At 44.6% G+C, this 24,774-nt stretch overlaps 1 protein-coding gene across 4 annotated transcripts in view; it reads left to right on the plus strand.

The window, feature by feature from the left end:
* The window catches only part of KALRN (kalirin RhoGEF kinase), a 526,142-nt gene that overhangs the window by 435,721 nt on the left and 65,647 nt on the right, over positions 1-24,774 (plus strand). Inside the window, exon 36 of one of the 4 annotated variants that reach the window (XM_074873626.1) lies at positions 19,510-20,900. The exons of the other annotated variants lie outside the window; for them this stretch is intronic. Within the exon in view, the coding sequence (XP_074729727.1) occupies positions 19,510-19,526 (17 nt within the window). The 3' untranslated portion in view covers positions 19,527-20,900. Of the gene's footprint in view, positions 1-19,509; positions 20,901-24,774 lie in introns of those variants that run through there. 4 annotated transcript variants of the gene reach the window in all.

Here is a 24,774-nt window from a genome sequence, read left to right on the forward strand (position 1 = left end):
TTCAGAAAAGCACTGAAGAATTTATTAACTCTGCAGGACTCTTACTCAGTGAAATAAGAACATTTTTCCTTTCACTGACAGCAAGTCAAACTGAGTTTCATGCAGTGTGAAGGAATCAGGGTACTCTTGCTTCAAAGGAAGGCCATTCTACCCTGTGAAAAAGCTTAGTAAAAAAGAGTTTTGTGCATGGATGGCAGGGGAAGGTGGTTCAGGCTTTGCACCCCAGTAGTCTTCATGGCCATTGCACATCTGTTCAGACAAATCTGCTGTAGTTGTGCTATGCATACATAGTGCTGCTCCACAGGACCACTGCTTTGTACATAGCCTTCACCTGGGAGCTATACACGTTCTGCAGTGTTCAATCTGCTACAGCCTTTACTTATTTTGGAGATGTGTCTTTCTGCACATAAAGATCAAAAATGCAGATTCCACTCTCCATCAGCTTGCTGATTACCATTGTAAAAGATGCTACAGGGCGCGCAAGCACAACACAGACAGGCCTGATCTCAGCAGCACTGCAGACTGGTACTTCTTTCTGCTGAGCAAAAGATAGTCGGCCAGGTGGAAGTACCCATTTTGTCTCGCACGGGGAGGCTGAACCTCTCTGAGCATCAGGTATGTGTCCTGTGCCTACCCGAGCAGCCACGATCTACCATAGTGAGTGGGTTCACTAAGACCTGTACAACAGTACAGGTGATGCAGCAGTCATATACCTTGAGGCTTTTTCAGTAAAATCTAAAAATAATGACAGAAGAACCAAGGCAGATCAAGGAACCGATCTGGGCTAAAATGAACTTTTTTTTCCACCCCAGGTTAATTTTAACCTGGATCCATTTGCGGGTCAGATTCACTGTGAGTCTGCACAAACATTTCTGTTGGCGCAGGGAAAGCGGCAGGAAGGAGCAGGCACCTGGGAGAGACAGAAAAGGCAACAAAGGGTTTTGGCAGGGCTGTTGGCTCTTGACAACTCAAAGTGCTCATGGAACTATCATGTAATGTGGAGCTGTTACATACCAAGAGATCAGCTGAACACGGGAATTAAAAAATACTCCATGACATCATGTACTTGCCCTCTCACAGAAAGACAACTGCTTTTTCTGTCTTGCAGTGACTAGAAATGCCAATGTGTAGAAGTTCAGCTTTTGGCGTTGTGTGATGGTACCAAGCGGAAGGGGGATTTCTAGAGTATTTGGTGCTAGACTAGCAATCGCTCACTGACATTCCCAGGAGCTGCATTTCTGTACAGGACATCAGCAGAAATCCTGCCTGCCGGAGAGCTAGCATCCTAAAAATGCCATTTCTGCTAGTATGTGGGCACGAAAGAATGAAAGCGGGCAGAGGTGCTCCACACTGATAAAAGCAGAGGGCTTGTTTTCTAGACAGTCATTCCACCAGCTGATAAAAATAGCTTAAAAACTATTTTTTTTTAAATTCTCCACACAGCAGGCTGCCTGTTATGTGTACTCTTGTTATTTATACCTGCCGTAAGTTTCAACAACAGCTTTACAGACTCTTTTATGCTTGTCTTAGATCTGGTATTGTAAATCAGAAAGCTTTGCCATCCCAAACATTGGCTGGTAAGAAGTCCTCTGCTTTCTTTTTACCCCAGAAAAATAGGGAAGTGGAAAATACAGTTAATGCAATAATTTGGCCCAAATAAATAAAAGCTTTTACAATATTGACATTGAATTTTATTTTAATTCCAGTCCAATTCCTCCAGACTGGCCAAACAAAGAAAAATTTCTCTCTAACTAGCAAATGGTGTGTGACAGTTTTTTAATTTTTTTTTAGAGTGCCTTGAACCATAATTGTGTTGGATACTGGGTGGGGGATAGGTGATGAACAGAATTTGCAATTTTCTGCAACGTCAGGAAAATAGTCTAAATAGTCTTCCATAAACAGACAAACAAAACAAAACAAAAAAGCCCAAAACAGGTAACAACTTACTCTAAGGAAGGAGAAATGCCATTTAAAGAGAAAATTAGCTGTGGTTTCTACCATCCAAATAAAACAACCTCAGGCAAGTTGAGACAGGCAGGTCAGGAATACTTTTGCTGCACTATTAGTCTGTAGTTGCTAAAACAACAACTCACCTTTGTCAGGCACAAGTGGGTGAGGCTCCTGTTTGTCTTGGAAAGCAGATCAGGATAGGCTGAGATAGGCTCATGATTTCCCCACTGAGGCCCAGCACAGTAAGACAGGAGCCAAAACATGTCCAAAAGGCCGCGCTTTAGTGCTTTGTGTCTTCAATATCATTGGATATTGCAGTAACTCCCAAAGATATGTCTCTAATGGAGGTAAGTGCTTCAGGAAATTAACACAAAACCTGCTTTAAATTTTTATTTCACTCTTTTCTGCTGAAGGGTTGAGTTTTTTATTCTGGCCAGTAGCTTGTTCAGGATGTGTCTACCATCCAGCATAGCTCTCCAGCAACCAATCAATACCATACTAAACATAATGTGGTACATGGCTCCACTTACTGGACCTCTTACGTTAAACTGGTTTGTGAGGTGAGGCTCTTTGCTGCAGCCTCATCTGAGGGTATCTCATCTGGTGGTACTGCTGGTGGGTCAGACAAGTCCCCTCTGCTCACACAAGACCTCACTGAAGCAGTAGAGCCATTCCAGGGGCAGGTGAACCTGCGCTGAGGTCTTGGAGAAAGGCAGTGGGGTTACGCCACCTTCTAACTGTTTTCTTAAGCAACTTGCTGTCAGCAAATGGTTACTGCTTAGGAAGAAGCTGTATATATAGTGGAATTGGTCCTGTGCCCAGGAAAACAGAGGAACTGGTCAACGTAGGAATCTGTTCTGACATATCTGAGAGGCAAAGTTAGGCTGGAGGTTGAAGGGGCACATGTTCTGCAGGTCTGTTCTGCTCCTGAGAGTAGATGAAACTCTTCCAGATTATACCTACGTGAATATTTTGTGGGCAACTCTAAGTTCCCTTGAAACAGACTGAACCACGTGAAGGCAAGTGTATGCAGTCTGCTCTACAGCCATCCACCTCGTGCTGTTTATTTGATGATCTTTTTGAAATACTTTTGTGGATAAGTCTCCAAACAACTTCTCTTTTTTCTTTTTTTTTGGTAGGTTTTTCCTTCTTTGTAGGATGCAGAGAAAGAAAAAAGATGGGTTGTAAATTAGGAAATAGTTAGGTTAGTGTCAGTAGGGGACTTCTGATGTTTGGGAGAGGTGGGCTGTACAGTACCTAAAGGTGAGGTCCATCTCAGCAGAGCAGACAGGTCTGGCTGTGGCCTTTAAGGCTTTACAGTCGAGTTGGTAGGCCAGGATGCTGTTTTGTCATGGCAACTCTTTTAAGTTGCCATAAACCCATCCCGTGCTGACGTCCACAGCAGAGGGATCAGGAATGATATATTCTAACATTTGCTGAACATATGCCTACATTGCAGTTCAGTGTGGAGTTTGTGTTGGACTGTCTATATTTCTTCTTAATTTGTTTGTTTTAGCTAGTTGAGAATGTTCTTTTTTTACCTACCACTGTGCTGAACTGAGGAGCCAAAAACCTCTCCTTGAAGTTGTGCTCCCTTGCGCCAGGAGGAAATATGACTCTATTTATTTATTTATTTTTAATTTATTTGATCTGTTTTAGTACCCAATAAAGTTGTTGTTTTTTCCAACTGGCACGACAAGGCTCTGGCTATTTTTAAAGAATGTGGTTAATTTGATTTAATGTAATGAATGTTTAGTGCTGTTGAAAATAGCTGGAGCCGGAGCCAAGAATAATGTACTGAAATGTGCTGGTTGAGCAAGGACTGTTTGACTCTGCCAATCTGCTTTCCCTCCAATTGTTCAGATTTACCTGGTTTTGCGAGTAGCATTTGCAGGCAAGACGTATTGATCGGGTGCTTTTTAATACCAAATCTAAAGGCCGATAATGTCAGAGCTGTATTTTGCCACACTCATTTCAAAACAAATCAAACAATAACAGCTCTTCTTGTTGTTCAGTGTAGGATGTCTAATATCTGTTTCAGACCACTTGAAAGAAAATGTGAAATGCTAATATCCTTTTATTGCACACAGGAAAATTGAGGCATGAACTGGTAATTTTTTTTCCCCTAAAGTCACCCAGAAAACTAGTGGAAGAATCAGTAATGAAACTAGTCAGCTAGCATCTACCGGGCTCCTTAAGCTGCTGTGTAACTCTTGATTTCTCCATGAGCTGAAACTAGATCGTAGTACAAATTCTGCTAAGTTCTTGCTCCTGGTGTTTCTCACTGACCGGTTCTTGGCATGTCCATGTTTACTGTCCTGCCTGCGCCATCTGAATTGCTCTGCAGAGGTACCTGACTCTCCCTATTAACAAAGCTTAAATTTCGTGCATGTCCTTGCACTATCTGAGTACGTCTCTGCAAGTCATATCACCTATTTAAATGATGTATTTAAAACTGTATGACTCCATCTTCCTTTTGCTATCTGTGAGTTATTTCTGTTAGATAGCTGTTTCCCTAATCCTTCATAAGAAATGAGTAGCTAATACTTAAGCTTCATTGGATTAAAAAAATAAATCAGCCGTAATACATCTTACTCCATGATAGTGGTGCCCATAGGGATGGATTTTCTGCAGAGATCACTTTACACCCTAAAGCACAATGTAGGATTGACCTGCATAAGTAATGAACAGATGCTCCTGACAGCTATTACGTTATTCATCTCTTCCTATATGTGATGGGGAAGGAAACAGCACCTGTAACTGTGGGAGAAGTGTAGTTGCTGCTGTTCTGCATTACAGACCTGCAGGGCAATCCTGACCAGTCATATTTCAGTGTTCCTGTTGACCCAAATGAAGCCATGCCAGCTTACATCCACTAGTTATTTTGTCCTGCATTTCCCTCACATAGGTCCCTTGGTCTATAGCCTAAGAAAATGAAATAGCTGCTGCAGGTATGAGGGAGAACTGGAGACAGTGTAAAAATGTATATGTTCCATCTTTCATCCGAAAATTTGCACAAGAAGACTGGGTAGAAGTATTAGAACTTACTTCCCCTCTACAGCAAAAGCAATTTCCACAAACTCTCTCAGATTTCATATGAAAGGAACTCATATGTCTGGGGACTTTCTAAAGGTGTACTTAAGAGCAGACAGAACTAATTTCCACATCATCCTGACATTAGACTGAGATTACCTCCGTTCCATCGTCTGTGTTGCACCAGGCAGCACACTCAGCCCGTGGTGCAGGCACACTGCTAATAGCCTTAGCTTCAGATGCAGTAAGTCAGGACCCTAAAATTTTCTTGGCCACTCTGCTGCAGAGAACAGCAATTGTGTTTGGAGCATGATGTCAGGAGATGTTTTCTCAAAGAATTCCTGCAACTCAGGCATAGGGTAGAGCAAGGGCTGGAGTGTTTTCTTTGCCAGGGGACATACAGGTTATTCAGGGACCACAGAGTCACACATTAATGCACTTTGTCAAATAACAACATGAAAAATATAATATGAACATAGGAAGTGAGGTTAAGGATCCTTCATAGACCCAGGCAAGCGCCTCCTCACCCCTCACCTAGGGCAAGTGGACTGTGCAGACATTTTTCCCCCTCTGCGATCTCTGCACGCTTCTACTTCCCAAAGGCCGAACTCCCCACTTGAAGCTAAAGGCTCAACGCAGTTGGCCACATAGTTCCCACTGATGCTGGTGACAGAAGTCTTCCTCATCCAGGGCTGAAGCCGAGCTAGGCTGTGCCCACAGTGTGTCTCTTCCTCTCTTTAGAGGAGCTAATTGATATGATGTGATTATTAAGAATCTCTCTTTCAGTCTTATTTTGTGAAATATTTATTGCATGTATAATTAATCAGTGCATATACATAGATATACATCTTTTAAAATTTTATATCTTTAGAGATAACCTTCACAATTTTGCTAGAACTGTAGATAAGGGGGCGGGAGGGAAGGCAGCCTGCTCCCCCCCCGAATAATTACTTCAATTCTGTTTTAATTAAGCAAACCGTTTTTCAGAGCTGAGATCGCACCTTAGTTATGTTTTAAAGTTTGGCTGCAATCGCAAGAGCTACAAACTCGCTCCAGAACCCTCCTGAGAGTCTCAGGCTTCACTGCCTAAGCCCTGTTTTATTGAAACTTCACCCCCAAGTGTGGTTTCATTGCTGTGCCTTGGTGTAACCCTCACCTCATTTCTGGGACTTTCTTGGCCCGGTGCTGGGCGCTCCCTGACAAGCCGCTTCTGTGCCAGCCCTGCCGCCAGCCCTGCCAACTGCCCTGCTCCCAGGGCATGGGGTCCCCACGCTCTGCAGCCGGGCTGCCGCCGCCAAGACAGGGCCTTGTAGTGGCCAGCTCTTTCGAGAGTCATGGGAGTTTAGGGGTGAAATGCTACTTTTACGATGTTTCCTAGTTTCTTAAATGAGGAGTCTTAAAGATTTTCTTATGATGACTCTTAAAACCTACCAAGATCAGGGCTCCAGCATACTAGGTGCTGCATAGGGACTGCTCCTGCCTCAGAGCCCATATTGCCAATCCAGTCAGATGCCACGTGAACAGCAAGATGTCAGAGATTCATAGAATACCAGGTTGGAAGGGACCTCAGGGATCATCTGGTCCAACCTTTCTGGCAAAAGCATGGTCTAGGCAAGGTGGCCCAGCACCTGTCCAATCGAATCTTAAAAGTGTCCAGTGTTGGGGAATCCAGCACTTCCCTGGGGAGATTATTCCAGTGGGTGGAATTGTTCTGTGAAAAATTTCCCTCTTGGGTCTAATCGAAATCTCCCCAAGAGTAGCTTATATCCATTACCCCTCCTCTTTTCCATGTGACTCCTTGTAAAAAAGGGAGTCTCCATCTTCTTTGTAGCCACTCTTTAAATACTGGAACATGGTGACAAGGTCTCCCCTAAGCCTGCTCTTCTCAAGGCTGAACAGACCCAATTCTCTCACCCTTTCCTCATATGACAGGCTGCCCAGTCAAGCATGTTCATCTTACTCCTTTTATCTGTTTGCACGAATCAGGCTGAGTTTAGGTGGGAGGCAGCCTATAGGGCAGAAGGTGGGCATGGTGTGAGAGAGTGGATTAGAAAAGAGAGAGGTGTGGTATGAAGCAGAAAGCAGAGAAGTGAAGAGCTGCCTTCTCAAAACAGCCCTGCTACAAGTTTCCTGAATCCCTCAGAGGCCCTAAGCTGGCACCTTCTTACTGCCAGGCACTTCAGGTAGTCGACAGCCTCCTGACGAGCTGCTGCCTGGGGCACCGTGGCAGGGACGGTCTATAGGAAAAGGGAGAGGTGAAGAAGGGTGGGGTGTCCTAGCTGGTTCCCAGTCCACCTCTTCCTTCTCTGGCTGCAGCTGCAGGTTTTGCTTCCAGTGAATTATCTCCCTGCTACAGGCACGAAGCCCTGAGTGTACCCCCATTCCATTGCATCTCCCAAATAGGCAAAGACCCGAGTCAAAGAAAGACACAACACACAGCAAAGTGGAAACAGAGTTAAGGTTCCCTTCATTCTTACGTACTGAAAAGCACCTTGGTGCTCAAGGGCATTGTCAGGAAAATTTTGCATGTTGCAGGCTCATTATGAGGTTGCCAGTCCTGCCAGTGAGGCTGTAGTCGAAGACTAGTTCCTACAGTGCAGCCAGAAGGGAAGCAGGAAGGTTTCATATTTGCTGTTGCAGTGGAGGGAGTCTCCCTGGGAGGGTCTGTGGCACTCTCCTGGCACCAGGTACAGGGGTCCTTCTGCCAGGATGGCTCTGAGGTCAGCAGGATCCCACCTGGCAGCTACATGAAATCACCCAGCACAGGCCACCCCCTGGGCAACAGCACCTGCTACGTAGGTGCAACCCAAGGTGCGTTTGTGAACACTGTGCCAAAGTACAGCCCTCACCTCCTGTCCAGAAACGGCCCTTGGCCCTTGTCACTTACTCCAAAGCCACTACGCTGCAAACCAGAAGCCTTAGGCCACCTCGCCAGTCCGCAGCATCGATACAGCCATGCCTGCTTGGGCTGAAGTCCTGGCACAGCAGGGCACCAGGCACAGCCCATCTCCCCTCTGCGGTTCCCCTCCATACGTATTTGTGCCTGGGAGAAGCAGCTTGTTGGGTTTGTTCAGCTTTTGATGCAAGGGTGCAAAACTATGATGCTGCCGCTCTGGAATCCTGCCTGACCTCTCCTACCAGCCGCCTCCAGCAAGGTTCAGGAGGTTTTTGGCACCCCCAGTTTTCCATGCTTTAGGTGGGAAATCGTAACACAGCAGGTTGGCACCTTCCAAAGCAAGCTGTGCCTCTGGATCTCAGGTGTTTGGTCCATGTGTCAGAAGGGTGAGCATTTACCCTCCAGGGCTTCAGGCAGGTCTGCTACTGCACAGAACAGGCGGAGCAGTTGGGAGCGCAACAGGCTGGTTAGTATTTACAACTAGTTGTAAAAAGTTTTTGCTGTCAGAGCCTTAAGTGAAGGAATGGCGTGGGGGAAAAAAAAAAAAAAAAGTTGTGAACTTTAAAAAGAAAAAACCACAGCAATACAAGTTTTGCCTTTTAAAGACTTTGGAGGAACCCCCCCCTCCACAACATATCAGAGCTCTAGCAAACTTCCTCCCAGGCAGTTTTTATTTCTCGCTACCGACTTCGGATGCCGCCCGCACGGCCCCGGCCGCCCGCCGGAGCGCAGCGACAGCATTTCCCCCCTCACCGCCAAAACTCGTTTTCCTTCCAGACGGAGGCGGGAGCCCCGTCTCGCCGCACACATCCTCTCCCGGCCGCGGGAGCTGCGCGGCCGCGCAGGACGCTCCGCCCGCCGCCGCCCCGTTGCAGAAGGCGGCGCGGAGGCCGCGGGCCGGGCCCCGCCGGGCCCCGCCCCGCCTAGCCCCGCCCCTCCAGGCCCCGCCCCCGGAGGTGCGCTCCGGGCCCGGCGGGGACAACGGCTGGCGGGTGCCGCGGCCGGCGGCGGCTCGGCCGCTTGTCACGGCTCTTCAAAAACATTTTTCCAGAGCTTTTATTTTTAATTATTTTTTGTGATTTGTTGTCTTTCCCAAGCGGGCCGGTGGCTCCTTGCCATGAGCAGCCCGACGGCAGCATGAAAGCGGGCAGGCGCGGCTGTCCCGCCCGCTCCGGTCTGGGATGGCTCTTGGCGAAGTGCTGCTGCTGCTGCTCCTCCTGCAAAGGTCGGTGGGGTCCGGGGTGCGGACAGCGGCCCCACGGGGGGCTGCGGCAGGCGCCCGGGGGGGCCGGGAGCTCAGCGGAGCCCTCGGCGGGGCAGCATCCCCCGGGGCAGAGCGGAGGGCAGGGGCAGGCGGGGTGCAGCCGGGCTCGGCGCCCTGCAGCCCGCTCCGCTCCGCAGCGCGGCCGCGGCCGGGGCCGCCCGGAGCCCCCTCGGCAGGGAGCGGCGGGGAAACCGGCCACGGGCATCGGGAGCGAGAGGGCTAAAGTTGACAGGATACATTTTATCGCTGCTGGTAGGAAACACCCTGGAACTGTAGGGTCAATAGGGCGGAGAGAAATATTTGCTTGAATGAGACTTTTTTTTTTTTTTCCCCCCTCTTTTTAGTCTTTCTTGGGCTTGGATAGGAGCAAAATGCTTTGAGAACATCTGTTTCTCACAGTTCACAAATCTCTGAATGGTGATGTGGGAAGGTCTGGGGAAGCTGGCTGAGCTGAAATGCTGGGAGAGATGTGGGAAAGCCACAGCAGTTGGAGCGCCTTGTAAAAATAAAATTAAAATCTGGCTTTTACAAGGAACAGTGCAGCTCAGACACACTGACTGAAGATTTCCTAGCCTGCAGTCTTTATGCCATGGTATGGCTCTTGAACTTGTTCTGGATAATGTGAGTTTTTTGAAGATGTGTGTGTGGTGTTTCAGCGTTTCCTGTTCTCTGAATCAAGCAAAAATGTCCCAAACAAAACTTGCCTTTTGTTTTGGATGCTTTTTTTAAAACTAAAGCTTTTAAATTCAGTTTTTTGGTAAAAACTGGAACCCATTCATACACCCTCAGATAAAGGTGACACTGAGGATGGGTGGGCTTACTGATTTCTTGAGGCACACATTTGCAATGCAGGAGCCCTGTTTCCCCGGTTATTGACCTAAAGTCACACTTATGTGATGACAGCAGCAAACTAGTTGTTGATGGAGTTTGCCACTGGAGTTTCAGCCTGGGAAGAACACACTGCTTCATGCCAGAGAAGTGGCTCCTGAGGTCCATGCACAAAACCCTGCTGTTTTGCAGCCTTTAAGAAGGATCACGTAACCTGGTTGTAGGGGTAGGGCTGCTGACAGAAAGGTTGTGGTACTAAATTACTGTGAAAGCCAAGTCTCTCTGACAGTCTGTGCTTTAATGTGTTGGCCCATGCATCAGTTTGGAGCTGTATTCAAGCTCTCTGACATGGCTCTGGTCTTTAAAATGTTGATTCTAACAGATTAAAAATCTTCCTGCTGCCTATCCTGCCTGCAAAGGTCTCTAGAAGGGGGAGAGGGAAACAGCTGGGTCTTCTCTCTCCTTTTGAAATGTTAACTGTGTTTGCAGTTCTAGTTTACCAGGTTAGTAACAAAAGGTGTTTTGTGATACCGACAGCTTTACTTCTTTCTTGTCCTTGGTAGTAAACTTTGGGCAAAAAGTTGTAAAAGGCTATCTGTTACATTGTATTTATTAAAGAAAACCAGAGGTATGCAGATGGTGGAAATACTCCCTGAATATAAGCAGGTACCAAACCTGACATTTGATGAGGGATTTGGGTGCCCCAGACTACATCAGTCTGCTGGTGTTGGCAGCTTCTGCCATTAAGCTTGGAGATGCTTTTATGTAGCAACCAGACCACTGAAGCTCTGACTTCATGTATTCTGTGTTGTCAGTGATTGTCTTTGCTTCTGGGGGGAAGGAATGCTGTCCCAGGGCTTCTCACTGGTCTCAGACTTGCAGTGCAAATAAGGGACTATGGCTTGTATTTAAGATGGGTGTGAAGCACCTTGGAGCTGTTCTCACTGCTGCCCTATAAATGACCTTCCCTTTGCCTTTGGAAATGTGGTTCTGCTTTTTCCTGGTGACAGATGCCTGATGAATCTTGGATCTTTAGCAACAAGTGAGTAGGTTTTGTCGTGCCAATAAGAACGTTCAGTGAGAGAAACTGAGAAGATGAGTGTGCAGTGTATGCTCAAACAGAGGTTGTGTTGGTACAAGCTCTGTCAGTGCTTTTCTTGCCATGGAGCTTGGAAGTGATGCAGGTGCTTGATCTCCTAAACAATAATGCAGAGCTAAAAAAACCCAAACCTACATCCCCGGTGTATCATGAAATACATAAATTTTGTGTAACTGGGCATTTCTCTGAAGGATTTTCATGGATAACTCAAACTACTCTTTTGTATCAGTCTTATCCTGTCTATTGCAGCAGCAGAGACCTGGATACTGCTTTTTTGCTTGTTTCTCTTGGTGAGTTTCTGATGTTGTCAGCTGTGCCCATATACAAAGCTATTGGGATCCATCCAGAGAAAGCAAGTGACACTTAGTACCATTTGCAGTTTTACTCTGACCCCGATAGTCCCCTGCATGAACTAAATAAGGACTACTTGTCTGTTCTGAAGTATGGAGAGATATGAATCCTAATATAGGAGTGCCTCGGAGCAAGAGTCTGTCACTTGCTTTCAGCCATAAAAAGGGGTAGTTAAAGAGTAGTAGACTTGCACAGCCTTTAGGCCAACGGCCTTCATCAGCCAAGAGTGGGCAAGCAAGGCTTTTTGCAGTATCTCCTAAATGCACAAATGCAAAGTGACCTGGTGTAAGGGGTTCTTCTTAGTGCTGCAAAACTGGCCTTGAAAACAGGCTGATAAGAGGGTTCTAATTCTGATGGTCTTTTGATAACTAGAAAGTCATTGCACTCACCTTAGGAATCAGTCCAGGATTTGCAATTGAATATACCTTATTTTCTTTTAACATGGAGTCAGTCTCCTCAGTTGTCTATGTGGTTCAGACTAGAGGCTCTTTTAAAAGGGTCATAGTGAGGGAAAGCAAAGAAATTGGCGGGATTCCTGCTTTGTGAAATGTCTTTTCTAAAGCAAATGGTCAGCTGTATGCCTTGAATGCGACAAGGTCAGAACTTTGTTGCCTTTAAACACTGAGCAAAGTCCAGCGGGTGAGTGCCATTACTCTGCACTACCTCCAGCTCAGAGCTCTGAAGCTCAGCAGTAGGTGCTGGGAGCTTGGGTCAGGTGAAGACCAAACTCTATGCTCTAACGCACGGGGGACTGTAAAGACTAGTTAGTGACTCAGATTTAACCTAGAAGTTAAATTCTGTGTCCTGTATTATCCAGGGCATTTCTTTACAGTGGTTAAGCTCATTTAGTTCTAGCCTTGCTGGGAGCCCACCGGGGTCTCATTGCCCTAAGAGCACAAGGAGAGACATGTTCCCATCTACTGGACTGGAGAAGCTAGCTATGAGTGCATCAGGTACAGCCTAAAGAAATGGGTCTGTGGTTAAAAGTAATCTATTGTCAGCATAACTTTACAGTGTAACACCTCACACCCTGTTCTAGGTAATATTATGTGGCTGCAGGGTGGCTTCAGGTGAGAATATAAAACACTTTTTACTTGAGGGTAACCAGAAACAGGGAAGACGGATTTAAATGGATGCACCATATTGGCTTCAGTTAGAGAAGATGTCTCTCTGCCTCCTTGAACAGTTGCTCTTCCGAGCAGGCTGCTGGTCATATCCAAACTTTCCATTTCAGAACAAAAGAAACTTAATCTGAATGTCAAATCTTTAATCTCAGTGTGTTAAAAATGAAAGATTGATTGAGTTTGTGTGTGTGCTAAGCTCCTGGTAAAGCTCTTATTTACATTTCCTGTCCCTCCAGCTTCTCCTCTATCCTATCTCCTACAGTTTTGCTCTTCCTTCTGCATTTTGTTTGGTATACTGTCCTCTCTTTCTTTCTTTCCTTCCTTTTCCTCTTCTTGCTCTCCTTCCTGAGTCTTTGATTTGTTACTGGCTCAGTCTGATGAACCTCTGCTGTAAGATTAACAAAGTAGGCTTCTCTTGACAGAGTGGTGGTGACTAATGTGTGGTGAAGAGAGTTCAGCCAGCCACCTTGTCCATCTTTGCTAGATGGTCAGAAACAGAGCCTTAACTGGAAGTTGGGCAAACCAGCATCATTACAAGGGCTGTCAACGGCATGTTAATAACAGTTATTTTTTCATTAGGTAAAAAGTGAGATCTGATGGTGCTTTTTATAGAAAGTGCTGACACTGTGTTACAGCAAGCTGCAGAGCTTTGCTAAGGAAACTGGTACCTTTGTGCTGAGTGGTAGCAAGAGAGTGATCTGCAGCAATATATTCAAGCCCATAACATTTCCTAATTTGAACATATTTTATTTAGTGTTTCAGGCTGAGCCATGGTTACACTGTGTAAAGCATAATGGAATGCATGGCCAAAGCAGTTCCGTCAAAATTGAGGCAGAGGAGAAAACAATAGTAAAATTAAGGGTGTCAACCAAAGCTCACTTAGTTTCCTGGTCCTTCCTGAATGAGAAATATGAGGAAACTGTTACCTTCCCCAAATACACGCCTTGGGTGAAGTCCATCTGTTGCTCATTAGTTGCATCTCAGTGAAGTCAAGAGGATCAAGTGTACTGGTCTTCTGTGGGCAGTCTCTCTCTCCTGCCAGAGCTGTGCTCGGCTCTTTCTCCTGGCAGGTTCACGAGCCAATGGCTGTGGTGAGGTTTGGGAGACTTGTTATTTTCTTCCAGTTCTATTAAGAGAAAACTGGTAAGCCCATGACAGGAACATACCTTCTAAGTCCTGTGTTTTCCCACCTCTGCAGTCAGAGTAGGTCATGGCAGATAGTTATTGGAAAGGACAAAAGAGCTGATGAAAACACTGCTCAGTTGAGCAAGCAGGATTAACGTGACAAGGTGAATATTGTCAGAAAAAAAAAAAAAAAAAGTCACTGTTTTTGGTAGTGTGGAAACGTGCTTTCCCACACCTGCTTTACACCCTCCTAACAGATAGTCCTGAGTTAAGCATGTCCCAGAAGTGTGCCTGATGGTCCCCATGCCAGTCTTTTGGGAAAAATAGATTCACTGGTCTGAACCTGTTAGTATTTGTGTGCGTGGGAATGTCCTCCCTTGAACGTGGCAATGAGACGTAGGAGGACTTCAGCAGGAGAAGTCCTGAGGCTGATGAGCAACCTCTGAACATGGACAGTTGAAGGAGAAGCATGGCCACTGCTCTGTTGGCAGGCTGGGGGCACAGTGGGCTATTTTTAGGATTACTTAGTTTTAAGTGTTGTTAAATCTTACCTCTTTGCAGGAGGGGTTTTTGAGGGTAGAAACCTTGTTCATGGATATAGCAGGTCAAGTTTTCAGTGAGTCTGTGTTACTACAAAACATAAAGTGTCCAAGAGCACCAGAGGTTTGAGGTTTTTCAAAGTGCTGGTTGCTGCACATGACTCTGCTCACCGCTCTCATCTTCCACCAGCCACTTTCTGTAAATCTGATGTTTAGTGTATCAGTGCCAGTGTTCAGGATGCTTTAGCAACTTTCTCTCAGTTCCCAAGATCCAAGTAATGCTAGCATTATTTTTTTCTTTTTTGAAAGTTACACACACTGCTAGACAACTCTAACTCTCTCAACACAAGCTAGCCCCTCATCCGGCAGCTTTGTTTCTCCCTTTTTGCAGATAATCTTGCAGCCTCATCTTTTGAGATGTGGTTATATATAGGATGTGACAAAAATTGTACAGAAAATAAACTTTGAGATCTTAATTCACATGTATAAAATAGATAGCAAGAGCTTCTATAAAGATCAGCTTTTGGTTACTAGTCGGTGGGGTGAATGCATGGTGGGGATCCTTACTATTCATATTGTTGCATTGTTTTAAACTTTCATAAATTCATCCAGTTTTAAAGAAATGTGGGGTTTACTTTTATGCAGGCTGAGCTCCTAAACTTCTCATTCACTCTAAGAAGCATATAAGAATTCACAAGGCTTTATTCATCTTGTCAAAAGCCTGAAGAAGGGAGACTTTATTCTAAGGGAAAGAGAACAGATAATTGTGAAGAATATAGATAGCATAACTCTGTGTTCACTGCAAAGAACTAAACATGCTGCTTTCCTATAAAATAAGTGCCAGATAGATGTATTGTTTAGGAATTCAATGCACGGATGCTGAAATAAAATCTATCCATTTTGAAGTGAAACAAAAAGGGCAGTTATTTCACATGACCCCAGAAGGATTTTGGTTTTTTTCCAAACCGTTATGTTTCAGCATACACCTTGTTAAAACTTGTATATGTATTAGGAAACTAATGTATCATTTTAAAAAACCCCAAACCTCAAAATGTTTCAGTCTAAAAATAGCATCAAGATACTTCTCAAATACACCAGAACACTGCTACATTTCAGTGTAGTTCTTGTCTGTTAACAGGCTTTATGGAAACATTCTCATCTTTGGCAAAAGTTGCAATTTCTTTTCAAAAGAGAAAAATTGGTTGGGCAATTGGTGATTACAGCAGGGATCTACAGATGTGGTTTTCATTTTCAATTCAGTAAGGAAATCCCGTTCTCTGCCAGTTTAGCCACTGCTTATCAGTTGCTATTGCAGAACAGTTCAATTGCTAATATCGCATCACGCAATTCAATGTCATGTAAAGATACTTTTTAAAACAACTACAGAAGCACATCTGGCTGTTTTCTTTAAAAAAATATCTGTAGATCATAAGTAGGACTTCAGCACATGTAAAGAACTATAAGAAAATACCTGTTGAGATATACTTGAAAATTACTCCCTTAGCTAATGTTCTTTGCCATTAGAAAACCACAAACCAAAAATTAACCTGTTTGCTTTTAGCTCATAATGTCTGATGTGGTTGATTATGCTGAAACACAAACCATTCCTTGCATTAAAGGTAGTTAGTGCATCCCATTCAGTCTCCTGCTGAGTTTGATGTGCCTCTCAAATCTGTGAGCCTCTGTCCTGGACCAGCCCCACAGTCCTCTCCCCGGCAGGCTGAGAACATGGAAAACACGTCACCTGCGCTCCTTTCAGATAATTATGGCAAAGTATGAAGATTTCACCAGTGAAGTCCTAATGTGATGAGAAATAGAACCTGCAAATTGAGTTACAGCAGTTGATAGTAGGACAGCCATGGGAATTTCTTCTCTTTGATGGGGAGAGAGCCATTATATACACTTCAGTTGACGTACTTGTCGTTTGCTTTTCTCCAATGTAGAATGCAGCATGCATAACATCACGTTGCAGAAAGCCCACTCCAGCTCTGGCTCGTTTCTTACTCCCTCACCTCCCAGCACTTCCCAATGCTTTGGGGTGCTCCTCTGTTATACGGGAACTGTGGTTTCTCAGTACTTCTGGAAAATGGAAAAAAACCCACCTCCCATTTTGTGTGTTGCCACATAAGGAGTTAGTAATTGCTATTCTGTTGCCCTTATTGCGCCCCAACGCACTTGTTGTTCCATGTGTTTCAGCCATTGCTAGTCCTGGTACAGCTCAACTGTGAAATCTTGGATCTCTGCAAAATTATCTTCCAGGCTCTGTGAGGCTGTAAAGTTGTGCAAAGGGGTGAAGCTGGGGAGCCAGACCTGCTGGGAATCCATTAGCAAATGTGATCCTGAGGAACCAGTGGGTGGTTTCTGGTGGAGATCATTATCTTTTGTATTGGAAGGTTGTAAATTAAACATGGAGATTTAATGTTGCTGTATACAGGAAAGCACAAGTACCGTCTCTATGTCAGTTTTGAGCAAAGATCCCTTGTTCACTGGCACAAGACAGCACTGAGTTAAATTTTTAGGAAGGAGACGGACTCTTACCTGTGATAAGAAGGGACTGGATTTAGCGACCCTGGAGGTGTCTCCACTGTTATGTTTTCCAGGCATTTTTCCACGTTCATATTTCACATGGAGCAAGCAGCTCCGAGCACACAAGGAGAGCTGGGAGTGGCACATCCTCAGCTACAGCTAAATCCGCTGAGGACACTTTTTCATGCAGTTTAGGCTTGCTGACAATTACAGCTACGCAGTACAGCAGCAAAGGATGTGCCTTGTTTTGCTGTGTTGTTTTTTTTTGTCCTCCCTTCATAATGTACATGCAGCTTTAGTGAACAGAGGTTTCTTACATCCCCAAGACATGCACTACAGTCTCAACTTTTCTGAAGACACAGTTCAGTGAGCACTCTGAAACTTTCTTGATGTAACGTAGGAAATTGGTGACAAAATGAGCATCAAATAATCAACAGTTATAGCTTCCAGATTTATATCTACCAGTTGTTTTCAGCCTTTTTATAGGCCTGCATCACAGACGTACCCGAGATCATCTTGTTGAGCAGCACCAGATAACTGTGGCCAGAATGACGCCCGCTGTGCAGCGGGGAACAGCAGGATTGCGTTAGGGGTGAAGGCAGCTTCTAGGTGGGTGTAAGGCAGTGAGCACGAACCAGCATGTGTGATCCTTCTTATCGGTGGGGCTTTGCTGCCGTCCCAAATCAGATTTACCCATGTTGAGCACCCCTGACGAACAAGGGCCCAGCTGTCTGCTGCTGCAGAAGTGTGCACCCAGGCAGGCTATGAAAAGTGTTGCACAACCCAGTATAATTTAACCACATGCTGAATAAATACACTTTTGAGAACTCTTTTGAAGAGATGTTGCCTAATTAATCCTGCAGGGGGTATAATATGTATATTTTTGAAATCCAGTTTTAGCATCATGCAATTAGCTTTTATGGCCTAAGGATTCTGATTTAAAACATTCTTTAGTTACTAATGGTAAGCTGTTTTAATTAGAAATGCAAATGTATTTTAGATCCAAATGTATCTGAGCGGTACAATGTAAAAAGATGATTCACAGCTAATGCCATTAAAGTGCCTCAAGTCTGGTATTCTTTGTACCTTCTGTAGTTTGAATCCCGAGGATCAACATGATATTCAAACATTGCTCTCAGCTGAAACATGTGGAGGCTGCATAGACCTCTTTAGGAAATGGAATAAGTATTAATCAACAGGGATCCTTTCTAGAGCAACAGAAGGAAAATCATAGCTTTAGGCAAGAAGGAAGCAAACACTTCGAATGTTACAGTAGTAACTTCAGCTCCGCAACAGCAGAGCACAGCTCGTGCCAGGGCACAAGTGCTGAGCAGACAGCAGCATCAAAGTTGACGTTGTCTTAGTATCAGAGAAATTACTCAGGATTGAACATCCTGGGCTGCTCAAGGAGGACAGTAGCTGCTCAGAGCTGTGCTGCTGTAAAATTTGATCTGGCAATGTGTCTAAGAAAAGTCTCAAGCAAGGCAAGCTCCAGACAAACATCTAAAGGCAAATGCTTGCTGGATATTCACTGCAGTCACTTGTCCTGGAGATACTGAACTATCAGGCAGGTGGATATCTTGTGATCAGACATTGTACATTGCAGTAAGAGACTACCCATATTCGACAAAGTCTTTCCAGAAACAAAGAGTGTCTCTTGCTAGATCAGTCCAGCCCTTGCTGGTGTGTTCAAATAAGAGTTTCTTTTTCCTAATTACTTTGAAAGATGGGGCCGAAAGAAAGCAACTACTCAGCAATAGTGAAGATGGCTTTTGTAATGATAATCGCTTATTAGACATGTTGATTGGTAGAGCATTTTTACAGCTATTTGCAATTAGACACAGTGATGCAGCTGGGAATGAAGCAGTGCAGTTTATGCAGTGCACCTCTCCACATCTCTGCTAAGCTGGACTTAAGAATTTTTTCTGTGAGGAGGCTGTTGGTAAGCAGCAACGGTGTAGGCACTGTAAAAGCTGTGGATGGCTCTGTGTGGCCCTCCAGAAGTCAGAATGAGTTTCTCAGGACTAGCCTTATTGGGAAGGCTGGCGGCTGCATCAAGGCACTGGCACAGCCTCAGAGGGCTAAGACCTCGGCAGGGTGCTGCAGGGAGCTCTCCTGTTCCCATGTGGCAGATGCTCTCTGAGACTTCAAGTTCCGATCCCATCTTTCTTGCTGACGCAGATAGAGTGTAGTAGTGATTTCATCACCTGAAAGCTGATAAACTTGTTGACCAGCACCATGAGGAAGGTTCCTCACAGAACTGCTCCCTTCCCTGGAGAGCTGTCAAACAAAAAACCAAGATGTAGATCGCGTGAGCCTGTTATATGGGACAGCAAGTGATGTTCTGATTTTCATACTAAAGCTGAGCGAGTTAAAGCTTCCCACAAGTCTAACTGATAGTCTTGAGTGTGCAGTTAAAAGTCTCTGAGCTGCTTAGCCATTTCCCTGTGCCGTGTTCAAAGAGCAAAACATCACAAGCACCAGCAGTTCTTATCTGTGTGTTTTATTTCCAAACCGCTGTTTGCATTTACTTCATTCATTACTTCTTTTAATTCATCCCAGCCAGTACCTTTGCTGTGAGCTTGTATTTTCCACTAGTATTTCTGGAGGACAAGGGTGTGGAGGAAGCTGCTTTGGGCACCAGCCCTGGAGGCTCCAGCTGCAGTGTGTCTGTCGTCAAACACCCCAACCTCGTTGTTCTTGGTGGTTACGTGGTGTCCGCTCTCACCCTGCACCACTTGCAACTTATTCTTATTCCGTTCTTTTCTTTTCAGGGGCTGTCAGAGCCTGAATAATTTAAGAGTGAACAAATGAGAGACGTTCATGGAGGACTCTGTTCTTACCTAGGCACAATTTGACAAGCATGTAGATTGCCTTGGGTTTCCACTGCACCTACCACAACTTTACTAAGAGAAAAGCCCCCTTTCCTAGACATCTGTGTCACTCTTGCTTAGTAAAGTTATTCAAGATCAGCGCCTTTGGAATTGGTTGGTAAATGGACAAAGACTTTCTCTTTGCCCGGAGCTCCTGACAGCCTCCAAGTACCAAAGAGAACTCCACAGCACTAGAAAGCAAGAGACAGCTGCTGAATGTTGGAAGCTACTGCATTTGGCAAAAGAAGCTGACGCTAAGATGCACACAGTTGTGTTTGTTTGTTCTGCTTGTTTTCTGTGCTTTCTGAGCCCTGTGTGTGCCTGGAAAGTTTAATGACCAATGCCTTCTTTCTCAACATGCAGTTTTTCTTCCTATCCCAAAAAGCTTTGGGTTCTGTTCTTGCTTTTTTTTTTTTTCCCCCCCCAATTCCAATTTATTTTGAACCAATACTCTTCTGTTATTTCCATGAGGAATTGTTTGGAGACATAGCCACAGTTTCCTTTGAGGAACACAATATTCAAATGATGTCCTCCCTCCTCTCCCCCCATTCAGCAAAGTGATCCACCTTGTCATAGAGGTTGCTGGCTTCAAGCGTAAGGCAGAGTTGACCTTAGCGATGATGTCATTTAACTGAGAAATTACTTCAAAATTCTTACAGTAGCTCAATTTGGGAGCTGCTGAATGAAGCTGACCCTTGACACTTTGCAAAAGAATAAGTCTTGTGTTGTACTAACAGCTGCTTGGAAACCTTGTGTAATAAAGTTTGTTTATGTGCCCACCACCAGGATAAAAGATGGTATTCGCCAACTCTGGTACCCTTATGCTCCCAGCAGAGCAAAACTGCTTAGATCAAAGTTAAAAAGTCTGCTTCTGTGTGGGTGTCTAAGCATTTCACAGTTCCTTATGCTAAAAGTAACAGTGTACTTGCAAAGGCCAGCAAATGCTGCTCTTCTTGTTCAGCTTCAGACATGACATTTTCCCCCTCATCATCCCATATAGGTTTCCGTAAAGGTTCAGGGTTAAAACTTTTTTACAGAACACGCATAAGTCTCCTATCAAAATATATCAAGGGGGATTTTTGCTTTGTGTTTGGGGCTTTGTTCTTTTTGCTGCTAGTGACACTTATTCTGGAAACTTCAGGGTCGGGGATTACTTTATTTTTGTCACAGAACGAGGACAGTGTAAATACAAAATGTAAAGTAGAACTTAGAGAAGTGCTTCAACAAGTTGTTTGACTAAATTGAAATAAATGTTGATTTATTCAAAAAAAAAAAAAAGCATGCCCTTTCTGGATCTTGTTAGTCTTGACTTTTTATTTCCTTTCTTTGCTAAAGCAAAATACATGCCTCTTGACTTCAGAAATCTGCTCTCCCAGCTGTGAGGCATTACAGGAAGGCTGCTCCAATGTGTGCTCCCAGCAGATGTGTTGGACTTGCTCTCACCGTGCTCTGGGCTGGTCCGGAACGTGCTGGGCACAAACCTGGGGCCAAAGAATGGGTGAATGAAATCGAGTGTGTAGAAATGCTGCATCTGGCCTCAAACTCTACTGTGTGGAGCAACTGCTCTTTTTCTGAGCTTTTCCACACCCTTTTATTCAGTAAAAACCTCTTCTAAAAAGTTGTTGCTTTGTTGGGGAGATAAGTGAGGTTCCCTTGAAGGACTCGAGCAGTACGTACCTATGTCATAGTATTTTAGGATAGGAGATGGCTAGCAGTACCTCACCAGCGGGTTGGTGGATTCACTCTGTGGATGTCTGTTCTCTTGTATTCCTGTCATAAACTCACAACAGCTTATGTGAGGGGTTGGATGGGACTCTGAAGCAGGATGAATTTTTCAGGCTGATAAATGTAAAGAAAAAGGCTCAAACCTCCCACCGGAGAAGTTTTAAATACCCATCACAGTTGTATGTTGTTATATAGAAACACGTTTCTGAGCAGGACACCCAGAGAGGAGGACCACAGATGTTTCATCTGCAGTTCAAGTTCTTGGTGCCATGGGCTTGAGTTGCACGCTTTCCTGAGAGTCTCGTCAGAGGCACAAGGACACGTTCTGCCTTCCTGTGCAGTAGCTCCTCAGCTAAATGCTTGTCTGTAGGAAATGAGACCCTGCCCTGTATTCATCTGAGGACTCATCTTCCTCTTTTCCCTGTGCCCTCCCTACAGTCACCTCTGATAATAGGTTTAGGTCCATATGAAGCAGCTGATACAATAGCGGTGACTTCTGTAGTTGTTCCTCTCACTAGACACTCTTGGACAGTAACAAAGTCACATTTTATTTCAGCAGTCTCTCTCTGCCTTCCCCTTGTGCTGTTTCTCTCCCTGGAGACCCAGCTCACTCATTTAGCACGCTCTCAGGATTTCAATAACTTTTCTTGCAAGGCCTCTTGAGACTGCGCGCCTCTGTGCTGTTTCTCTAGGCTTTTGGTTTTATCTCAGTCTTTGAAACTTTCCCAGAACTGCAGTGACTTTTCTCTGACCTCCAGGAACTGGAGCTCTCGAGCCCTGACACTCTGACTGGCACAACCAAGACCTGGAGACTAGTTTGGGATGTCAGCTTTCCCAGCGCATGCTGGATGAAAGCTGCATCTGAGCAACACCAGCTAAAAATAAAAACTATTCAGCTGAAGCTAATGGCGGGTTGCCATGAGTTATTGCTCATTAAAGTGAATTGTCAGATGCTTAACTTCAGCTAATCATTTCCTGCTGTGAGATCGGCCTGGTATGAAACATACTCAAATGTGGGAAGGGGATTCACAATAACTAAATTTAGCTAAGGGTGTAATTTCCTCGGACTCCCTCTGTAGTTAATGGAAAGAGAAAGGCTCCTACAGGCAGTGATTCCTGCTCTGCATCACCCTTGGGCAGAAGTGTGCACAGCTCCTTGACTGCCGAGAGCATGAGGTGAGCTGCTGCCTGCCACTAAAATGAGCTGCTCTGAGTGATCGTGTTTGCCCATCCCAGCTAGCTGAGTGCTTGTTTTCCTCAGATTAGGTTTCTACTTGGAAGTAATGATCAGGATGTTGGATATTAAAGCCTAGAGATAGGTGACCGTTTCCCAAAGGCAAAACCCATATGCAAAATCCCCCCCGATCATCCCCTGCTTTGCAGTGTAGCTAAAGGCAACTCTGCCGATCATCCTTATCTCAAAGTGGCTCTTCTTTCCCATTTCCAAGAAATATCAGCTATCCAATAAAGAAACAGTGCATTCCAAATATTGTGTGATTCATTTAGTTTTTAGTCCTTTTTTTCCTGTTCTTCTTGGAAGTTAGTCTTGTTTGCATGTTTGGCAGTGAAACAGAAAGTCAAGATTTGAGTTTTTATATTACAGCAGTTGGAAAGTTTGTCAAGCATGTCTGCTTTTAGTGTAGGCTACTTTCTCTATTGAACTAGAAACTTTTGCATAAATAAAATATTTAACTCCATACCACTCTTCTTGTTTGGACAGAAGTAATTTCATCCATGTAAATGGAATTGTGAGAATCCTGCCAGATTGATTTGTGCCTTTTGATGTTATTTCCAGCTTGAAGCTTCAAGGGATACTCCAAGACACAAACAGAAAATTTCAGTTGAACCTTCTCAATTCTGCTCATTTCCAGGAGATTATAAAGTTAGGGAGAACATTTGAACCTTGGAGCAAAATTTGCATTTTAGTTTCACTGACATAGTTTAAACATGTCTTTACCCTCTGGTGTGAAATTGTGTCCTATGTGGTCTCATTTCATTCTTCCCTCAAGCCAAAGCACGGAGCAGGTCTGTGGTTGGACACATGTAGAGTGGCAGAGCAGAGCTGGGAGTGGATGGGGAACTGTGGAGGACTCCGGGGTGATTTTTGCAATTCCATTCTGAAAGTTTAACATACTTCTAATGTAAAGGGGTTTTCAAGCCAGTTGTCCCCTGTCTTTTTCTGACGTGGACGCTGAAAATTTCCTTGTGTTCACTTATGTTCTTTGCTGGAGCCTTTTTGGAGGCAGTGCCTGAGGAGCTGGTTTATCTGTTGACGTTAAAAGTTGTCAGATTCATTATTTACATTGTTATGAACTAGTGTTTTCACTTGGGGAATAGCTGTAAAGTGACTTTGTATTATCCAAATGTTGTTACCTCCCAAATTTTTGCAAATCCATGCCAGGTTTTACAGGCAGAATAGGCTCTAACACTAAAACTGGGATCGGTACTGTCATCTGCTTAAGCCACAAAGTTTTGTAACCCTGACTTGTGCCAATAAAAATGTTTCACTGAGTGTGTTTTGGACATTTAATACAAAAGCTCAGAAGAGACCAAAGAAGCAGTTTTCATACCTCGTTCTGCCATCTGTTGGGTAGAGCCTCAGCCCTTGAAGCCCCTAAGATCTGAGGTGGCTCTCACACCAGCGTTTCCGAGGGCGAGTATAAAGCCTCGAGGGCTGAGAGCTGTGAACTTGAGCCTACAGCCTGTATGGTGGAGATGCTCGTGGAAAGGGCAGGCGAGGGTGCACTTTGATAGTTTAGATGACTCTTTAGTGTGAAATACTAACGTAGAGTCTGTGTTTGTGCATAGGATGGGTCTAGATGACTCCTGCTTTCCAAGATTTTCTGGTACAGAGATTTCCATTCTTCAGGAAATAATAGCTCGGGTAAAGACCGAGTTAGTCTTTCACCCACATCTGATTCAATTCCGTCTTTGTCAGAAACGTTAGTTTACAGGAATCACTAAATATGGAAAATGGGTTCTGTCGAGCACAGCAGAGCTAATTTATGTGCTCATTGGTCAGATTGCCATTATTGGCTTTCATTCATGAGTGGAATTATTTTTGCAAAAAAAAATGTTGATTTAAATGCACATGCTAATAGGATTACAGAGTTCCCATTCTGGCTCATCTTCTTTGACTTCTGTGGAAAAATCCTCTTCTCTCAGGCTGTTTTTCTGGAGGGAGAAATGGAGCCACACATAAATCAGAAGATTCGCCTCTTCTCACCTAAAGCAAGATTGTGTCCTGTCAGAGTCACCTGTATTCACAGCTATATTCTGTATTAACTTCTGGTTATGGAAGCATATTTCCTTCCTATCGTATATGATCTGTGGTTAGTATGGACCAAAAAGAGAAGCGTAATGTTTTCTTCTGAGTCGCTCTGAGAAGACTTTCCCTTTCCCCGTAGACAGTCCGGTGCTGCATGAGCCTGGTCAGACAGA

Source organism: Strix uralensis, chromosome 6 (genome assembly GCF_047716275.1).
Source record: "Strix uralensis isolate ZFMK-TIS-50842 chromosome 6, bStrUra1, whole genome shotgun sequence".
NCBI classification, from domain to species: Eukaryota; Metazoa; Chordata; class Aves; order Strigiformes; family Strigidae; genus Strix; species Strix uralensis.